This window comes from Amphiprion ocellaris, chromosome 4 (genome assembly GCF_022539595.1).
Source record: "Amphiprion ocellaris isolate individual 3 ecotype Okinawa chromosome 4, ASM2253959v1, whole genome shotgun sequence".
Classification (NCBI taxonomy): Eukaryota; Metazoa; Chordata; class Actinopteri; family Pomacentridae; genus Amphiprion; species Amphiprion ocellaris.
The window spans coordinates 15963673-15983744 of NC_072769.1; the positions used below are offsets into that span (position 1 = coordinate 15963673).

At 37.7% G+C, this 20072-nt stretch overlaps 2 protein-coding genes across 2 annotated transcripts; one reads left to right on the forward strand and one right to left on the reverse strand.

The window, feature by feature from the left end:
- The first annotated feature begins 1316 nt into the window (after nt 1-1316).
- lias (lipoic acid synthetase) lies at nt 1317-10593 on the forward strand. Its single transcript, XM_023292670.3, has 11 exons — nt 1317-1473; nt 1694-1869; nt 4654-4747; nt 5401-5481; nt 5607-5763; nt 6543-6600; nt 6695-6823; nt 7373-7518; nt 7846-7916; nt 8009-8120; nt 9703-10593. Exons 1-11 carry the CDS (start codon nt 1390-1392, stop codon nt 9759-9761), a joined length of 1167 nt encoding a protein of 388 aa, XP_023148438.1. The 5' UTR covers nt 1317-1389; the 3' UTR covers nt 9762-10593.
- Nucleotides 10594-10649: 56 nt separating this feature from the next.
- Nucleotides 10650-18679, reverse strand: ugdh (UDP-glucose 6-dehydrogenase). Its single transcript, XM_023292669.3, has 12 exons — nt 18474-18679; nt 16460-16621; nt 15873-15974; nt 15558-15758; nt 15283-15480; nt 13593-13740; nt 13405-13499; nt 13183-13313; nt 12797-12936; nt 11559-11650; nt 11353-11463; nt 10650-11250 (listed from the first exon to the last, which is right to left on the reverse strand). The coding sequence occupies exons 2-12, from the start codon at nt 16619-16621 to the stop codon at nt 11143-11145; spliced, it is 1488 nt and encodes a 495-aa protein (XP_023148437.1). The 5' UTR covers nt 18474-18679; the 3' UTR covers nt 10650-11142.
- Between the last annotated feature and the right edge of the window lie 1393 nt (nt 18680-20072).

Here is a 20072-nt window from a genome sequence, read left to right on the forward strand (position 1 = left end):
GCTGCAGGATGATGCTAGCTTTGCGTTTCAAAACGTTTCTTAATAAAATGTTATCAGTGTACTGTAGGACTGTGAGATTCAGCGTTTGGCAAAAGCAACGCAATGCCTCCACACTGCATTGAATCAGCTAGCTTTGGGCTAATGCTAACAGCTACATTAGACACCAACACCGGTGTCTAGTTAAACGACTTGTTACTTTTATTTAACATGTTACTGAACTTAAATAACACATTAAGTAATACAAACATTGTCTTTAATAATAATAACATTGTTATAATGTTTAACTCGCAGCGGCCGTTAGCACGAACAGAGCGTCAGGCCTCAAACAGTCAATCTGACAGAAATCTACTAACATATCTCTTCACAAACATAAAATAAAGGAAAAATACAGTTCATGTTGTGAAATACAACACTGTATGCGCCTAGCTGATCAAATGTGGGCCATAAATATGTTTAATTGACGCAGATGGAGTTAGATGAAACCCAAGAAACAATCTTTCGGCTATCCTCACCTCGCCGGTAGCAGAGGAAAGGAGGAAGGAAGGACGTCACCACGCAGTTGTAGAGCACGTACGGCACGTCATCAGGCAGTACGACTCAATCGACGAATTTGTTTATGATCAGGATCCTATAGTTTGGAAGTATAGTGAGATTAAAGATAAAAAAAGTAAAACATTTTATTAGTAAAAGGGAACAAATACCATTTGGCTATATGTGCGATGAAGTCGTTTAACGTTGAATGGCTATTAGCAACATGTGATGCTATTTGCCTCTGCCACATTCACGTCAAATCGTACAAACTGAAATTTCAGATACCCAAATATGAAAAACGTTCACGCCGGTCTCTTAAACTGTAAAATTACTGCTACCTATGCAAGAGAGTTGAAGTTATTATGTGGTAAAATGGTTCCAAATCCAACTTCGCTGAAAGTTGCAGATAAATCATATTCAATATTAGAATTCTGCGTCTTACAAAAGAAATACACGATTTAAATCTGATTTAACTTGTTAAACAGTCGATGTACACGTGTTTTTTCATTATGACTACTTCCTGATTATTTTTTAATATATCAGTGGTTACATTCTGTTCTTTCTGTTTTGTTTTGTCTCCTGCTTTATATGCCCAGTCCTCCTATGACATGTATTTTCAACCTTGTTAGGACTTACCATGATAACTGAATTTTTAAAAACTTTATTATTATTAAATATTTGCTAATTTCGAAGATGTGGTTGGTGTTGAAATAAACGATGAGGAAACCCTGAAATTGTAATAAGAAGATGTTTCTCTGTCTTCCTCACTCTGACGTCAATGCCTTGAATGCAGCATCAGACCAAAGCAGCCGCTTGCCGAGGCTCGTTGCCAATGACAGCCGCCTGCTCGCTAAAGTCATGGCGCTGCTCAAACAAAGTTGCTGCGTAGCGGGTCGCTTCTCCACAAACCATCTTTGGCTGAGTCCCAGATGTGTCCCACATGTGAGTATTTCAACTGGAATGATCCCTAATAAACAAACGTTGCTGTCGTGAGTGATTTACTAACCAGTGCTGGTCACGGGCCTGGAGTTAACTACAGCCTGCAGTGTTTGGTAACTGAGGAGCTACTGTCAGGATGTTTATGACTTCAACAGTGAGATGTTTGTTTGTGTCAGTGAACTAACCTGAACCAGTGAACTAACCCTCAGTGTTTCCTGTGTAGGTTTACACCAGCAGTCTGACAACTGCAGCCAAATCCTCCCCAGACAGAAAAGACAGAAAGAAGGAGCTGCTGAGCGATGACGGACCTGATCTGCAGGACTTCATTTCAGGGGAACTATCGGAGAAAAGCAAGTGGGCAGAGTATAGAGGCACCCTGAAGAGACAGAAGGGAGAGAGGTAAGGCGGCTTCCTGTAATCCAACCGTATTCAGATGTAGTGTCTCCTCTGTGGGTTGAATATCATAAATGAAGTAGAACTAAAAGCTTTAAACATGCTGGTAAACTTCTGGATCCAGACACTGAAATGAAGCATTAGCAGTGTTGTGTTTACACAACATTTATCTAGTTATAGGAAGCAGAAAGTAGGAATTTTCAGCTTCTAGAAGTTCAAGACAAATGGTCGATCTTTGTTATCAGAGGCGTTCAAAGACCATGTGAGACAAAGCCTTATCTGAATGTGCCCAGCTGAATCAGCTCTTTAGTGTCTTTGCTGTCAGAATTGACTTATTCGGTCAAATAGATGAAATATTTTAGCATGAATTTGCACACAAGTAGATGATACTTTCATCTCTTACTATCCCAAATTTCATCAACCTACCCATGATTCAAGATGTCCATCTGGCCATTCAGATAGTCTTCTCACAATAACATTGATCAAATAGATCTTATGTATTAGAGATAAATTTTTTCTGTTTTTTTTTTTTAATTGATTTTATTTGTAATTTTTGAACAAATCCTGAATCTGAGAGGTCTTAAGCACAAAACTGAGGCTTGTTTGCTAGTATATCTCTCCATTCACCAGAAACTGCTGAACATCTCCTGAAAATTTAAAGACTCAAGGACGTGTACTTCAAGAGATATGGACATCTGAAAGCAGCATCTCGTTCAGTTTCCAAGTTGTAAGAGATATATTGAAAATTTCCATTGGGTTAAAGATTATGAAAATGTTGGAATTTCAACGAAAAAACAAAAGAGCAAATGTCAGTTTCAGATGCCCAAGATCATTCCTGGAAAGTTTCAACAGATTCTGAGATGGTCAAGCAGCCACCTTTGCTGAGTTGACACTGAACAATCCAAGACGTTGCTGCTTTCTCAAATCACCAAAACTCATCAGTCTCAGAGTATGGGTGAACAAACAGTGAAGCTGAACTGCAACAAAGAACAGACACAAAAAAATGTAAAGAATACACTACGGTTTAAAAATTTGGGGTCACCCTGGCAATTACTTGTTTTCCGTGAAACCTCACACTTTTATTCATGTGTTAACATAACTGCACAAGGGTTTTCTAATCATCAATTAGCCTTTCAACACCATTAGTTGACACAATGTAGCATTAGAACACAGGAGTGATGGTTGCTGGAAATGTTCCTCTGTACCCCTATGGAGATATTCTATTAAAAATCAGCTGTTTCCAGATAGAATAGTCATTTACCACCAGACAATGAAATTATATTAATCAGAAATACAGTCTAGACATTGTTAATGTCTAGACTGTATTTATTTAACTTAATGTTAGCCTCATTGAGAAAAATGCTTTTCTTTCAAAAATAAGGACATTTCAAAGTGACCCCAAACTTTTGAACTTTTGTGTGTATACATCATATGTGCACGAGGTGTTTTAATGCATTGCATCATATATACCAGGTTTGTGGGTGAAGTCAACTATAATTAAGTGTAAACTGTAAAAAAAAAAAAAAAAAAAAAAGTCAAATTTTGGATTTAATTTATGGATGATGTTCATTTAAATGAGTGTATTAGCAGTTTAATGTGAGTTTTGTTTTTAAGCTGCACTTCATAGAGGACCTCTATGACATCTGTGGAAAAATAATCTATCAAAGTGACATGTAGTTTAGTTTGTAAGAGGCTGCACTGGTGTCTATGGCATAGATATATTTTCATCTGTGTTTCCTCATCTTACACCTTTTCTTCTCTTTGACAAGTATAAATATTTTCTTTAGCATTTAATCGGTATTGACAAGTTATGTTACCATTCAGGAGGACTTCCTGTACTGGTCAGACTATAGATTGTCTCTGTTCACACTGTCTGAAAACATGGACAAATCTGTAAATATCCTAATATTTGCTCCCATCATATATTTTAATGGGATGTAGAGAATTTCAGGAACCCTTTTGTAAAACGTCTCTACAGTCTACCACCACACACTACGGCCTCACTAAAATGAAATATGTCTTTACAACAGCCACAAAAACTGAAAATGTATAAGGTTTGTAGAAGTAGAATTCATGGCAGAACTATTTTATTGGATTGTTTTAAATGCACAGTTGTTTTCTGCCAAGATTCTCTGTGAAAGTGTACTGAAAGCTGGAGATCAGCAGTTATCTTTAACTGATTTACACTGAAGGCTAAATCTTTTCCAGCATACATGTAGGTTTTCCATTTGTAGTTTATCATATCTAGAGCGTTTTCTGTGTTGCAGAACAAGACTAAAGAGCAAAATCTATTGGATGTTACATGGATATGTTGGTTGGTAGATTTAGATAAGCTTTTTATTTACATGCACAAGTTTTGTTTCGTAACGAAGAAGCAGAAGTTACACCTTATCTCAGGAGGCCAGATGTTTTCCCTGGAGGGCTAAACTTAGCTTGTTGGCTACTATTTGCATATTGTATTGACATTTGACAGTCATCAGCTAATTTTCAGTAATGCTTTTCATAGCTCTGGTTGTATTGGAACATTTCAGGCAACACGGGACATTAATCAGTAGAACTGCTCTACGGCAGTTTGGATGTTTAAAGCTTTTGAGCTTCAATTTTCCTGATGATATTCCAGGTGGCATTTCCATCTGGGTATTTAATCTGTACAGTGGAATTTCACACAAGTTACTGTTGTATAATGCACAGAAACATGTAAAAGGCTTTATCTATGTGGTTCACACCCACTTTGACTGGTCTGCTTCAGAGAACTGTTGCACATTTGGTGACTGACTGCTGTCTTCTCAGGCTGCGTCTTCCTCCATGGCTGAAGACGGAGATCCCCATCGGAAAGAACTTCAACAGACTGAAGAACACGCTGAGAGACCTCAACCTGCACACAGTAAGTTTCATGAGATGTAGCCAAGGATGCTACAAGCATACTGAGACTTTGCAAGTCATGGCATGACTCAGCAGATTTCTGTGACTATTGTACAGGCTTTACCTTGACACTGCTTCTTGCTTTTTTTAAGGATTTAAAGTTTTTATTGTCATATGCAGCAATAAAGAAATTGTTAGTGCAATGAAACTCTTCGCTGACTTTGTTTTTACCTCGTGCTAAGACTCACCTGTTTTCTAAATGCACTCATTCAAACACACTAATCGCTTGCATCACCTCATGCATACTGAGATAAACAAACTATTAACACATAAAGAATAGTGCAAATCAAATATGTACTAAAACTGTGTGAAAAACTTGAAATTTGAACATTTTTGTTGTCATACTTACCAGATCTGAAAAGCATTTATTTAGCAGTTTATCAATTTATAGAATAGACCAAAGAGGAGGTTTATGGATGTAGAGAAAGAGGACGTGACATTAGTTGGTGTGAGAGAAGAGGATGCAGAGGATAAGGTTAGATGGAAGCAGATGATTCATTATGGTGACCCCTGAAAGGAAAAGAAGAAAGAAGATCAATTTATAGAATAATTCTTAGTGCTAGTGACTGGGAGGGCAGGTTTACAGATGAGACCTCTGTGTGTGTGTTTCCTCAGGTGTGTGAGGAGGCCAGGTGTCCAAACATCGGTGAATGTTGGGGAGGAGGAGAGTATGCCACAGCAACAGCCACCATCATGGTGAGTCTCTGCTGCATCTACTTCCAATTGTAGAAAAATTCAAAGATTTCACCATAGAGTCACTTTGGTGTCTTTACAGAGAGTACATGTACACTTGTCTGAACAAATAACCTCTTTATATGTAGCTGATGGGAGACACGTGCACCCGTGGGTGCAGGTTCTGTTCAGTAAAGACGTCCCGTAAGCCCCCGCCTCTGGACCCAGACGAGCCGTACAACACAGCCAAGGCCATTGCTGCCTGGGGGCTGGACTATGTGGTCCTCACCTCAGTCGACAGAGATGGTAATGGATTCTTACCTCAGTGCACTACTTTTTTCTTCTGTGGTGCAACTTAGCACCATCTTATAAAGTAACTTAAATTTTTACAAGAAAAACAAAGAACCCCTTTCTCAGCTGGAAGAGCAACAGATGTATTCAGGGTTTTATTCCTCAAAATATCCCAAATAATCCTGATTTTTAATGCAGTATATACACTACCATTCAAAAGTTTTGGGTCACTTAGAAATGTCCTTATTTTTGAAAGAAAAGCTTTTTTTCAGTGAAGATAACATTAAATTAATCAGAAATGCAGTCTAGACACTGTTAATGTCGTAAATGACTGTTCTAGCTGGAAACAGCTGATTTTTAATGGAATATCTACATAGAGGTACAGAGGAACATTTCCAGCAACCATCACTCCTGTGTTCTAATGCTACATTGTGTTAGCTAATGGTGTTGAAAGGCTAATTGATGATTAGAAAACCCTTGTGCAGTTATGTTAGCACATGAATAAAAGTGTGAGTTTTCATGGAAAACATGAAATTGTCTGGGTGACCCCAAACTTTTGAACGGTAGTGTATGTTGAGATGAATTTCCAGCTTACAGTTTTGTTGTACAAAAATCCTCCTTCACCATGGTCTTATATGAGAATATGAGGTCACATATCTCATAAACTGCCACAACTTTACAATAATGTTTTCCAGCAGTACACTACAGAACACTACTACCAATAGTTTGAATGTTTACAAAAAATACCAAAAATTGTATTAGCATGTTGTTGTGACACTTTCTTCTTTTTGCAGATATTGCTGATGGAGGAGCAGAGCACTTTGCAAAGACCGTCTCCAACCTGAAGGAAAGGTAAAACCTCCCATCCCTTTTTGATCTATCAAGTGTTCATATCCTACTGTCTGCGCAAAAAGAATAAATAAGCACTTTTGTCATGTTCATCTAGAAACCCTCAGATCCTGGTTGAATGTCTGACCCCAGATTTCCGCGGTGACCTGGCAGCGGTCGAGAAGATCGCGGTGTCAGGGTTAGACGTGTACGCCCACAATGTGGAGACAGTACGTGAGCTGCAACGGTACGGAGACTTTTCACGTTGTCACTGTATTTTACTAGCTGATTAGACATTAGTTGTGCTTTTGTAAGATGGTGAATCCTCAAAGTTATAAGCGAAACATCTTATTCCTGTTTCAACATCAGTTTTTCAGTCAGATCTTAGAGACCACTAGTCAGCCGACAAGCCACAGAACAGCTTTGGTAGTATTAGAACAATAAGTGGTTTCTTGATTTGTCCTTTGTAGACAGAAAAATATGTCACATGATCTGTTTAAAAGTAACACAAAATGTCTAGATTATGTTCATTAATATATCTTTTAACTATCTATGATAAAGCAGGTTGGTATAAAATCTGGTCACATTTTTAAAAAATACATACAGTAGATGATTAAATGCATTTGTGTTGAATTGCCTGCGAAGGGAAAAGAGGACAATATCATAATTTGACCAGCAGATGGTGCCTTAGAGACATTTCTCTGACGTTACTATAAATGCTACATGAAGCAGAGAGCTGTAAACGCACTCTTTCATCATTGTTCTCTTTGATTGTCTATTCGTGATCTGTTTCCAGGTTCGTACGTGACCCCAGAGCAAACATCGACCAGTCTCTGAGTGTACTGAAGCACGCTAAGAAGGTCAACCCCACTGTGCTCACCAAGACCTCCATCATGCTGGGACTGGGGGAGTCTGATCAACAGATAATGAACACTCTGACAGGTGTGTAAACTTTGCAGTAATTTTGAATTTTATTACCTCTGAAAGGACTTGATAACAATCTAAAGTTTCACGGAAACATAGGATGAGATGTGAACCATCATAATAACATGGAGTATTCTATCCCACTGTGCATTTGTAATTGGCTGAAACGGATGAGTTTGTGTCAATAAAGAGAATGTAACTGTCTGGAGAATCAAGAATAGGTAAAAGGAGAACAGGTTTCAACTTAAATCTCGATGGCACTTAGACACAATCTAAGTGATCTATGGCACTGTGAGACAATCTGACATCCGGCTTTGTGACAGTGCTGATGTGATGATGTTACAGAGCTGCGGGAGGCTGGAGTGGACTGTCTAACACTGGGGCAGTACATGCAACCCACTAAACGCCACCTGAAGGTACGTTCACTCTTCTCTCGTTTCCTCAGTAACACCAGAACCCAATGTTTGACAAATAGATACACATCATGACAATGTGTGTTTGGGTTTAGGTAGAGGAGTATGTCACTCCAGAGAAGTTCGCTCACTGGGAGAAAGTTGGGAATGATATGGGTTTCGTCTACACAGCCAGCGGGCCGCTTGTGCGATCCTCCTACAAAGCAGGTGAGATGTCATCCTGCAGATTTTGGAGAGTTAAATGTATTCCTTGAAGAATGCTTTTGTAGATAACCCTGCTATTTAACAAACGGAGACCTCGAGTTCCTATGCAACAAGGCCCAGCCAGATTGCAAAGAATGAAAAATATTTTCTCTTACCTCTTGTTACTTCTAGTCCCAGGTTTACAGAGTTTGATTTAAACGCCATTTATCAATGCTTTGAGCAACTTAAATAAAAATCCAAGCAAATCTGTCACACTGTGGCAGCAACAGAAATCAAACAAGTGGCTAAAACCAACCGCACAAGAAATAGGAAAATGAAGGGAGGGCATTTGTGACATTTAGAAATCCAAGATCATAACTACTATGATTAGGAATTAAATTGTCCAAGAAATAGTTATTATGCAATAATCAGAGAAAATAATCCTTGTAATTTATGGGTTGAGAAGACATTAATCAAGAAAAACACATTATACAGTGAGTGGTTATAATAGTCTCCTAATGAATGTAAATACCCAAGATTTTAAAGAGTTTATTTTAATCACATTTTAACAAATTTTATTCTTAATATCTCGATCAGACTTTTTAAACTATGTTTATACTTTTTAATTCACATTTTTTAAATTATTTAAAGTGCATAAAGTGACTTTTAAATTGCATTCCTTTCCAGATCCCATAAACAAACAAACAGAATAAAGTGCATAGTGCAAGCCCACCATTACAAACAGAATGAATTAACTGGTTTTTACCCTGAGCTGGAAAACCTCTAATTAGCACCAATTAGCCTGCAGTCTTATTTTCAATTGAGCAATTACAAACACACAGCAATAAGTGGCATACAGATATAAGAACGTTAACAACCAGCTGCTCGTGGCTGACGCCGATCTCCGTGGCTAATGCTAACACGTTTTGCAGCGGCTCACATCGGCAGGTTAAACAGTCTCCTAGATCTTTCATGGTTCTGCTCTTACCGGCTGCTACCCGGATTTTTGTAGATGAAGCAGTCCTGCACAGTCAGTTTGCCGCAGATCCTCACGCTCACAGCCTCTTTGTTTGAACGAGCTCATTCATTCTCCGTTCCTCCTCAGTGCTGCGTGTGTCCATTTTTATGCTGCAGGTAGCAAACCTGCAGCCGCAGATTGGTTCCGCCCCAGCTGAGTGTAGCGCCTGTGTGAATGCTTCTTCTATGAGGTTTCAGCTTCTCCCAGTTTGACTTGACACTTCTGTCACTGAAATAGGAAATGCTCTTTAAAGATGCATTTTACATTTAATCTTTTGCACAAAGTTACTTTTGTAATGTTGAATACAATCTTTTTTAATTTTGTACCCTTATGGTTAGAAGAAATAGAGTAAAAGACAGACATTGAGACTTTGTTGTATTTCTTTTAGTAGTAGTGAAGAGTAACACTAACAACTGAAATGTCTGAGCAAAAAAAAAAAACTAAAGATGTTACAAAATCTCAGCTTGTACAACTAAACCTGTCTTGACAAGTCAAAAACAATACTTGTAGTAAATAATAATCATATAAAATTAAAAGAAGAGTCAAGTATTTCTTATTAACTGTTGTTTTTTTTCCTCCTCTTCACAGGCGAGTTCTTCCTAAAGAATCTACTGAAGAGAAAAGCAGAAGTCACTATAGCAGAATGAGGAGCTTGTGGAAGCTCTATTTTTCACCTCGTCTCTACCTGAAACTCTACACTGTAACTGTGATAAAATACGTCTCAGTACCATAATACTCTCTTTTAAGCTTAAGCAAAAGAAATTCATTTAATATAGCAAGTATAGGAAGTTGTGCAATTTCAAAAAGGTGTGTAGTGTTAAATAAGTGACACATGACTCATGTGGGGACCATTGTGTCACTTCTGTTTCTGTGGCAACCCAGAGTTTTGCGTTTTCAGATCAAAGAACAACCCGCAGTAAGACGCCCACAGATATGAAGCATGCAGACTGTGTCCTTCCAGGAGAAAATACAACCTGGTGAGAGCACAGGCTGTAATTTGACTTCTCTGCTCTTCAGGGTGCCCTAAATCACATCCACCACCAGACTTCAGGTGGAAAGCTGCTGACCTTTAACACTGAGTGTTCTGAACGCTTTGATGTCTGATGATTTAATGAAGCAGGAGTTGTTTTTGATCCAGCGCCTCAGGGGGGAAATTATGTGATACAGAACCAAGAATACACTGCTGAACCGTCCCTTTAAAACATTTTGTATTATGTTAGAAAATGTACAGGTCAAGCCCAGAGTGGCCTTTATCAGTCACACAGTTATTAAAAGAGGCATTTTACTTCTAAATAGATATTTTTGTCTGACAAAAAGCCAATCTGAGTAAACTGTACTTTTTCTAGTAGAATAAAAGTTGACATTTTACACCTGGACATTATTGTTTTTTTTGTTTTACACACTGGTTAGTCAACAAAACAAATCTGTAAAATGCACATTTGTATTTAAAGTATTAAAAATCTTCAGTGCACACTTTAATTTTTGTGCTGTTTGTCCTTTTCCTAATTGAGTTTGAAATAATCAAGAAGCACACATTAAGGATAAACATAATACTTTATTGCATTGGCCTCTTTTTGTAAACGGCCATAAGTTCAGAAAACATACTGATTAACATACAGTTGATATATAAAAATAGTTTTAAAAATTGTATAAAAATTGTAATATTTGATTATATAATTGATAGAATAAGAAAGTAAACTCACATTAATAGCGTTGCTTTAAAATTAATACGACAGGATCATGTGTCTGTAATGCTTGACATGGATTGTAAAAAAAAAAAAAAAAAAAAAAATTATTTGGAATGATCTATTAATGTGATTCTTTCTAAAACATTCACACAATTTTTGATTCAATGTTCAACCGACTTCTTCCTCTCATCCAACTCACTACAGGGGAGCAATCAGACGCACCGTTTGGCTCTTTTCATGATCTGGGCCAAAGAGGTGGGACGGGATTTAAATGTAAACCAGCTACGAAAAGGCTGAGAGAGGAATGTGTTGCAGGTAGTGTGTGGAGGTAAAATTCATTTCAGACTTTCTTCTTGGTGGGAGGTTCAGGGGCAGGCACGCGAGCGCCAACAGCTGCCGGGGTGTAGGGGATTCGTGCTGCCGTCACTTTCTTACCAATGGTTTCGATCTGCAGACAGAAGAAAGTCTGATGACTCTTTGTCCTCCAAATATTTTTCTTGTTTCAACACTTTGATTTTTTTTTTTTTTTTTTTTTTTTTTTTTTTTTAACCTGGAAGCCGATGGTGTGGAGGTCATGGTGAAGGTGGTCCAGCACTCTGCGACCGTCAAATATAAAGGCTGGCTTCAGCATCTTCTTGTAAATCTTGTCATAGTCCAGTTCCTGTGGTGGCATTAGAGAGGTATTGGTGTAACATTTATGCTCACACATTCCTTCAAAAAGAAGCAACTTCTCAGAGAATGAAATGTGACTGTGACCTTAAACATGTCCCACTCAGTGCAGATGACCAGTGCGTGTGCACTCTGGCAAGCCTCGTAAGGGTCTGAAGTTACAGTAACCAGCTCGGACACTGAAAATCAACAACAAACACATCTGTCAATAAATTAAGTGTCTCAACAAGTGATCATCACAGTTTGGCATCTAAAAAGATCCATTGTTATATTTCCTAATAAATGTAACAATGACTAGCTACTCTATCAGCCAAACACTCTTGAATATGAAATTCAGAAATGAAGAAACACTGATAACTACTAGTAACTACTAGTTACTTCGCCAAGGAATGTGGCGAAGTTATGTGTTGATCGGTGTACCTTTGTTCATCTGTTTGTCTGTGTGTAACATTACTCAAAAACGAACTAATAGATTTTCAGGGAAGTTGCAGTTTTAATAGTGAGAGGACTTTTTACCTTGTATTAGTATTTGAATCACTGCATACTGGCTAGTTGGCGTATCATAGCTGTCCAGCAAAAAACATGTCAAACAGCTTTGTTTCAGGTAACCAATTGAGTTTTATGGCTCATTTAATTTAAAAAGATTTTTTGTGAACCAAAAATTAAGATTTAATCCTTCACCTGAGAAGTCAAAATTTTAAAAAAGTTTTAAAAAGTAGATGATTTCTGTTGGACAGAGATGATATATAAATAAAGTTATTTATTAAACAACTAAACTACCCAGCTATTTAAGTTGTACAGTCTGTTTCCCATGTGTGAACTTCAGTCACATCTGACTCTTTGCCTTGTTTCGGGGCTGCATAGTTATCAGTCTCATGTTGGTGTGTCAAGTGTCAAGCTGGAATGTGCAGAAGGTTAGCTTGGCATAAACTCTCTGCCCAAAGGACAAAATTCACCGGCCAGCACTTCTAATGCTCGCTTATCAGCACATTCTATATCGTTTGTTTAATCAGCTGATATGTTGATTTAATCGGGAGCAGCTGCCAGGATGGCTACTGAGCACTGCAGTTAGCTAAACCTGTTTCTCCACAGTTTCCAGTCTTTACACGAAGCTGCTCACCTCTGTTCATCTCCACCGGTAACGTGACATGAGTAATACTAATCTGCTCATATAACACTCAGCAGTAAATCAGTGCATTCCTCAAAATGTCGGCAATGAATCGTATTTTGTTGGACCAACTCTTTGTGAATCTTTACTACTAAACCACGTGTGGTGTAGCAGCTTTTGTCAGCACCCTGGTTAACACACAAACACGAACACACACCTCTTTCTGGGTTGTCCTCTGAGATGTTGGGCTGGGAGAGGTCATGAATGATTTGCTCTTTGAGAACTTTGGGGTCATAGATGAACAGCTTGGCACCCTCATCCATCAGATACTTTGAAATGTAGATGCTGGACGACTCCCTGAAGTTGCGAAACACACACACAGACTCAAGCATTAATGCTGATCAGGGTCAGAGTTCATTGCAGCAAGCTGGCAAACGTTCATGCTTAGTCACAAGGCTCTGTGGTATGTCAGGTCAACAGTGTCAGCTTTATGATTAACGTGTTTAAAAAGAAATTGTAAAGGATAATTGAATTGAAAGGGAACAAATGCTTACGAGGGCGTGAGGTCAAAGTGTACTGCAAAGAAAGTGAAAAGAGACTCGCCTTGTGTCACCAGTGTCTTTTTTAAAGGAGAAACCCAGCAGTGCGATCTTTTTGCCAGTGACAGTGTTGAACAGACAGTCAATGATCCTGCAGGCAAACCGCCGTCTTTGGTATTCATTCATGTCTATCACCTGAGAAAACCACAATCAAAAAATGAGAAGTTAAATACAGAAATCTCCTATAACGCTGCCAAAAAACAAGTGCTGTATGTCTAGCTCTCACCTGCTGCCAGTAGGAAGCCACCTCCGGCAGATTGAGGGCCTCACACAGATACACCAGATTCAGTACATCCTTCTGGAAGCAGCTCCCTCCAAAACCTGGCCGAAGCATTGGAGAAACAAAGAGCATTAATCTGCGTTCAGCTGAAATAAACTCAATTGAAACATCCCGTGTGTGTGTATGTCTCTTACCTACGCTGGCTTTAAGGAACTTGCTGCCTATTCTCTGGTCCATACCAATTGCCTTGGCGACCTCTTCCACGTCGGCTCCGGTGGCCTCGCACAGAGCACTGATACTGTTGATGCTGCTGATTCTCTGTGCCAGGAATGCATTGGCTGCCTGAACACACAGACAAAACGTACATGCTGCTTTTAAAAAAAAACAAAAAAAATTTTTTTTTTATAAAACTACAAAATTCAAGAGACCCCTCAAAGAAAAGCTTTTTAGAGCTGCAACAATTAGGTAAGTAATCTTTTGGTCAACACATCAAAAATTAGAAACCGACTATTTCGATCATTATTTGTCACTCTTTAAGGAAGAAAATAAGATCTGCTGGTTCCAGCTTCTAAAACATGAGGGTTTGACTATTTTTCCCACATGCAGAGCTGCATCAGTTACATGATTAACTAATCAAAGAAAATTATTCGACTATTCAAATAATTGATTCATAACTGACAGTGCTTAACAAATTTATGAGACCAACACCCTTTGTAAGTTGCCCTAAATTAACAGTATTGCTGATTACCAATGTATTTTATGTTTCTGTAATGGTTAATATGCCAGTATATGCAAGATCTTTAATCAAAATGATATATTTAATGCTAAAATATAATTGTTCTTGTTATCCATGAATTTTCAAAATTGCTGTTTCACAAAAAAGCAGAAAAAAAAGCAAAGCACATTATTTTTTGATTCAGATGGCAAATTACAGTTATTCAGAAAAATTTGTTTTAGCGGTTGTATGTTATTCCTGATTAATTTCTGACATCTCAGAGAATTCCAGTGTGCTGGCTCACTGAGAAAGACAAAGTATGAATTAAAGCACTTCATGATGCTGGGTGGTCTTTGAGACAAATAAGGCAAGATATAAAGTGTTCTCACAGTATGACTTGGACTTGATTGCAGAGACTGCTACTTATAAAATGGAGGCTTAAAATACAAGTTAACTGAAGTAGATGTCAGGAACCTGAAGATTTGAAGTACTAGAGACAGAAGGAAGACCACTGCTGATCTTCAGGCAGAGATTAATGTTTCTAGATCAGAATCTGAGAGTCTCCAGAATGACCATAAGCAGACGACTGAAGGAACAAGGCTTAAAGGAAAGAATAGCTGCTGAGAAGCCATTATTGAAGCCTGCAAGCAACCAAAGATGCCTTGTTTTTGAGTGGTTTCTAAAATAATTGTGTTCACTCGTTTTTATGACAGGTGGTCTAAAAAATTTGTTCAGCGCTGCATATCAAACATTTGGTAGTTCTTATTACTCAAATGTGAGACTTAACTGGTTTTCTTGGTCTTACACTACAGCAAATTTCATACTTTTAGATTTGTGATTGTGTGTTTAGAAAAACAAGACACCTGAAGACACTGTCTTGGAATATAAAATACGGTGTCGAGGGCATTTTTCATTGTTTCGTGTCATTATATATACACACAACTGATTAACCAAGAAACTAATTTGCAGATGAATTAATAATAACATTTCTAGGATATTGACTGTTGGCCTGATAAAACAAGCAATTAAATGTCATTTAGGGTCTGAGGATCTGTGATGGACATTTTGCAATGAAACTGACCTTATAGTGGCAAATGATTGATCAGTTAATAGGTATAGTAATCATCAAATTAACTGGAAATAGAACAGTGTAAGTTTGCTGCACTCACCAGTTTGGACAGCTCAGATGACCATGTGTTGGTGGTGATGATTCGTGCCTTGGGGACCCAGTGTTCATACACAGCACACAGCGCTCTGATCGCCTTTTGACCTTCAGCTGACTCGTCTCCACCAATCAGGACTCGGTCTGGCTCCTTCAGATCCCGCACTGCTGTTCCTTCTGCAAGGAACTCTGGGTTGGACAGCACCTAAAATAAAGGCTCAACTTTAGAAACAAAACTAACAGCAACACCTATGAGGGTTCTGTACATGTGATAATACCCACGTGTAGGTTGAGGCTGGGTTTGGTGTTGGCATCAAATATCCGTCTGATGCTCTCAGCAGCTCGTACTGGGACTGTGCTCTTCTCTGTGACAATCTTGTAACCATCGGACACCTCTACGATCCGCCGTGCACACGCCTCGATGAACTTCAGGTCGGCCGCACGACCCTTTCCCATCCCATAGGTTTTGGTCGGGGTGTTCACCTGTGGAAGATAATGCACTAGAGAAGTTAGATTTAATTCCTTAGCTGGCTGAACTGCAATAAAAATGCGGTGTGGTGTGGCATGTGTGTGTGAAGGGGGAACCGATGAACTCACAGAGATAAAGACGAGGTCGGCATCCCTGATGGCTGAGTCTATGTCAGTAGAGAAAAACAAATTTCTCCCTCTGCATGATTCAACCACTTCTTTCAGTCCCGGCTGAAATGGGAGGAAATGGGAGGCTGCATCAGTGAATGTGTTTGGAAAAATGGCACAAACAGTTACCAATGCAACATGAGCTCACAATGACCGCTCATTAACTGCCCCACACTAGTCATGATGACGTAATACCCCGCGGTTGGGGTTGACGTAGAAAAGTTGCAAAACCGTCTGGAACTAATTAGTGTTTCATTTCCCCCATGAGGTGGAGTAATATTTCAAAAAAAACACTGGTTGGAATGGTTGCCTAGCTGCCTCTTGGCTTCTTCGAAACTGTCGCAGAGTTCAACTAATTAAATCAATAACTCTTTGGACCTCAAAGGTAAGATAAGGACTTAGAGAAAACATGCATGGCCTATCAGTGCACATCCTATTAAACTATGACCTGCTTCTCCTTTTTAAAGTTTAACCAGATATCGCACAATTAATCCTGATAAAATAATCACTTTACCCTACACATTCAGATACCAACACTGACATGTTACCTCATAAATGGGCAGAGTGTCTGAGTTCCAGGCTTTGATACGAGACTCATTGACATCCACAACAGTCACTGTGATCTCTGGACACATCTCGGCGATCACACTGCATGTTGGGCCTCCTACGTATCCAGCACCAATGCAACAGATCCTCTTTATCTGAAACATCTGTAAAAAGAATACAGGAAAATGAACATAAAACATGATTAAGCAAATACACTTCCTTGTGCATTTAAACTACAACTAGAATCCCTCCGTGTGTCCTTCCTGTACATTTTACAGGAGTTATGAATAACTACTGTTTAGGAAAACAGTGAAAAATTGCTCAAAATGCTGCAGAGGACCCACCAAATACTTCTTTTGTTCTTCAAAATAAAAGCAGAAAGCTATAAGATATTGAGTTCACAGTAATGTGTCATATCAGCGAAAATTCTCAGACATGAGAAGCTAAGAACAGGAACCAAAAATTACTTAAATTAAAATAATTGTCGATAAATTAAATTACATTTACAGTTGTTCAGCGAACTTATAATGTGACTAACCATTTCTGCACTGCAATTTGCTATGCAACAATATTTTAATGATTTTAATCTCCTAATGTGTTTTACATGGCTAAGCTCTTTTAGAAACCTATGTTTCTTTTGATCACTCTCACATCACCAGTACCTTTACAAGTCAAATAAGCAGAGTACAATGACAGAAAAATAACCAGCAGCTAGCTAGTATTTTTCTGTTTATCAGTGTCATTATTTTTCAAGCAATTTCAAATTAACTCTTAGATGCATAAGTGGGTCAAAAATGACCCAGTGAGGTTGTTTTCTTGCAATATCTTTGTAATGTAAAGGTTTTATAATTTCATATTCCAGCTATTCCTCAAAAAACATGCTTTTGATGTCATTCCATTTACATATTTAAGCTACCTTTAATACTTTTAAATAAATTGTAATATTTGTATTACTACCCCAAGCTCTTTATCACTGATAATATCATACAAGAGGCGATGAAGTACACAAACGGAGGAAAAGAGTGGAAAAATGTCAACAAAATGGATGTCCCGCCCACAGCACTGTATTATTGATTATCTGTCAGGAGTTATAGCCTAAAAACACTGAAGGATAAAAGTGTTCTTTTAATTAAACATCTGTAAACATGTCTGCGTAGGTTGTCAGTCATCCAGATCATGGTAATCCTCTCACCTTCAGTAAAAAGAAAATAGGCCTCTCTTTTAGATATCTGAACCTTGCAAGAATCTACTGAAGCTCCTCAAAAATCTACATAAAACAGAATTACGCAAAAGCATTTCAACAAGTTCAGCAAGTTTTGTGTTGGGATTTTGACACCAGTACTTTAATTTTTATTGCAAACATCAGTTATCTGTCACGATATCTGTGAAAAACCATATCGACTGACCCCTAATTTTGATATTCAGCCGTTTTTCCAAGCATTTCAAACATCCAGCATTTACTAGATCAAGCTTCTGACTTGAAGGTGATGATTTGAGCAACTTAAACACATCTCTTGTAAAAACAACTGCCAGATTTGCTCATAATTTAAATACCCCTTTGCTGCAACCCAGTGCTACATTGGAAAGTGCTTTTCAATTTATCTGCTTAAACATATCAAAAGTTTTCAAGAGTTACCTTCCAAAAGGTGACTCAACCTAACAAGTTCGTTTTTTTCTACATCAGCCAGTTGAAAATCTCCTCAAGTGATGGTTCAGTGCAGTGACAGTTACCAGTCTCACCGTTTCAGCCTGCTAGAAAATAAAGAGCCTTTTATGGCAGCTCAGCCACGTCTAGCAGAGGTGATAAATGAGACCTTTCTCCCCGTTACCCCCAGTTAGCTGCCCCGGTGTGTAGCCGTTAGCGCTAACATGTCACCATAGCAACACCACAGTTTAGCTAGTTTAGCTTCTCTTTCTTAACGCTGGGTGATAAAAATCAAAGTAAGTAAATGTGAATGACTGGAGGTCTGTGTCGGTGCTGTTCAAAGCTAGCTAGCCGCCGTTAGCCGCCGTTACCTCTCTGCCAGTTCGACACAGGGAACTTCAGGAAGGTTCGCCGCTCCGTTAAACGTCTTCGTCCAAAAATGTCCTTCAGCTCAGAGCCGCGGCTCACTTTTAAACGTCTCTAAAGCTGACTCCGCTTCGACCACTACAGTCACACCTTCAAGGTTTCCGTGGCAACTTTTTTTCAGGCACCACCTTCACTGAATCATCGCGGAGCCGCCTCACAACGCACGTCTGCACACAAGCGTTTCAAAGTAAGAGCACCGGTTAGACAAGGGGGCGTTTCAAAGTAAAAGCATCAAGTGTTCAGTCAGAAATACTTCATGGATCCCCGTAAGGAAAAATGGCACAGCTGCTCCTCTTCAAAGTCAGAAATGTAAACAGCACAAAATGAATAGCATAAGTAGAAAAATATGACATAGAAATATAAAGATAAGTAGAAAACTATGGCAACAAAATATAAATATAAGTAGAAAAATATGACAGAAAAATATAAACATAAGTAGAAAAATATAATCTAGAAATATAACGATAAGAAAAAAATTATATAAAAATATAAGGAGAAAATTCTGACCTAAAAATATAAACATAAGTAGAAAAATGTGTCCCAACAGTATAAACATAAGTTGGAAAATATGACATAAAAATCTAAATATAAGTACAAAAATATGACCTAAAATACAAACATAAGTAGAAAAATATTTCCTAAAAATATAAACATAAGTATAAAAATGTGAACTAAAAACATAAATATATGTAGAAAAATATGTCCTTAAAATGTAAACATTAGGAGAAAAATATGACCTAAAAATATAAACATAAGTAGAAAAATAACCTAAAAAATAAACATGAGTAGAAAAATACATTAGAAAAACTTAAATTTCTTTCTCATTACATTAGAAAAGACACAAGGTGATACTTTCAAGATAAGTAGGAACAGCATAAACATAAAGGTAGAATGTGCTTTTTCTAAGAAATAAATTGTAAGTATACAGTGTAATAAATATTGTGTTATTGTGCAGATACATAGTTATTGCACACTACTGAATGTTAACTCAAGAACTGAAATGAACTCAGAAATTAGTTATTAGTTGATTGTTTTTTTTGTTTGTAAATTAATGCAGTTGCACTGCGATTTTACTAGATACTATTTGTAATTTAACAAAACAGGGAAAACCTGTAAATAACAATTACAAATGAATTAAAAAAATGAAAACTTAACCAGTTTTCAATCCTTAATAAACTTTTTTCATATAATGGCAAATATTTGTAAAATAATGATATTTTAGGCTGATATAAATTCAGTAAAAATTGTGTAATTTTAAAAGTCTGTTATGTCCACTAAGTGTTATCGTTTTTCTTTTTTTAAATTTTCTTTTTTTATTTTTATATATATATATATATATATATATATAAAAAAATAAAAATTGTCCCATTTTAAAAATAAATGAATAAATGAAATGAAATGAAATGAAAAGGAAACACTGTAAAAGAATCAATTACTGATATTTCAACCACCTACTTGGTTGAGATATCACATCATGTCCATAACAACCTTTTGTTTCTTTTTGGTTCATCTCAATATTACATTGTTGAACGGTTTACACCACT

What these genes read in the sequence shown, in the direction of transcription:
- lias (XM_023292670.3), top strand. Translation starts at nt 1,390, where the DNA reads ATGGCGCTGCTCAAACAAAGTTGCTGCGTAGCGGGTCGCTTCTCCACA. An exon ending in AAGAGACAGAAGGGAGAGAG is followed by an intron (nt 1,870 to 4,653) that starts GTAAGGCGGCTT and finishes CTGTCTTCTCAG; the next exon opens with GCTGCGTCTTCCTCCATGGC. An exon ending in GAGACCTCAACCTGCACACA is followed by an intron (nt 4,748 to 5,400) that starts GTAAGTTTCATG and finishes GTGTTTCCTCAG; the next exon opens with GTGTGTGAGGAGGCCAGGTG.
- ugdh (XM_023292669.3), bottom strand. Translation starts at nt 16,621, where the DNA reads ATGTTTCAGATAAAGAGGATCTGTTGCATTGGTGCTGGATACGTAGGA. An exon ending in CCGACCTCGTCTTTATCTCT is followed by an intron (nt 15,759 to 15,872) that starts GTGAGTTCATCG and finishes TATCTTCCACAG; the next exon opens with GTGAACACCCCGACCAAAAC. An exon ending in AACCCAGCCTCAACCTACAC is followed by an intron (nt 15,481 to 15,557) that starts GTGGGTATTATC and finishes CCTTTATTTTAG; the next exon opens with GTGCTGTCCAACCCAGAGTT.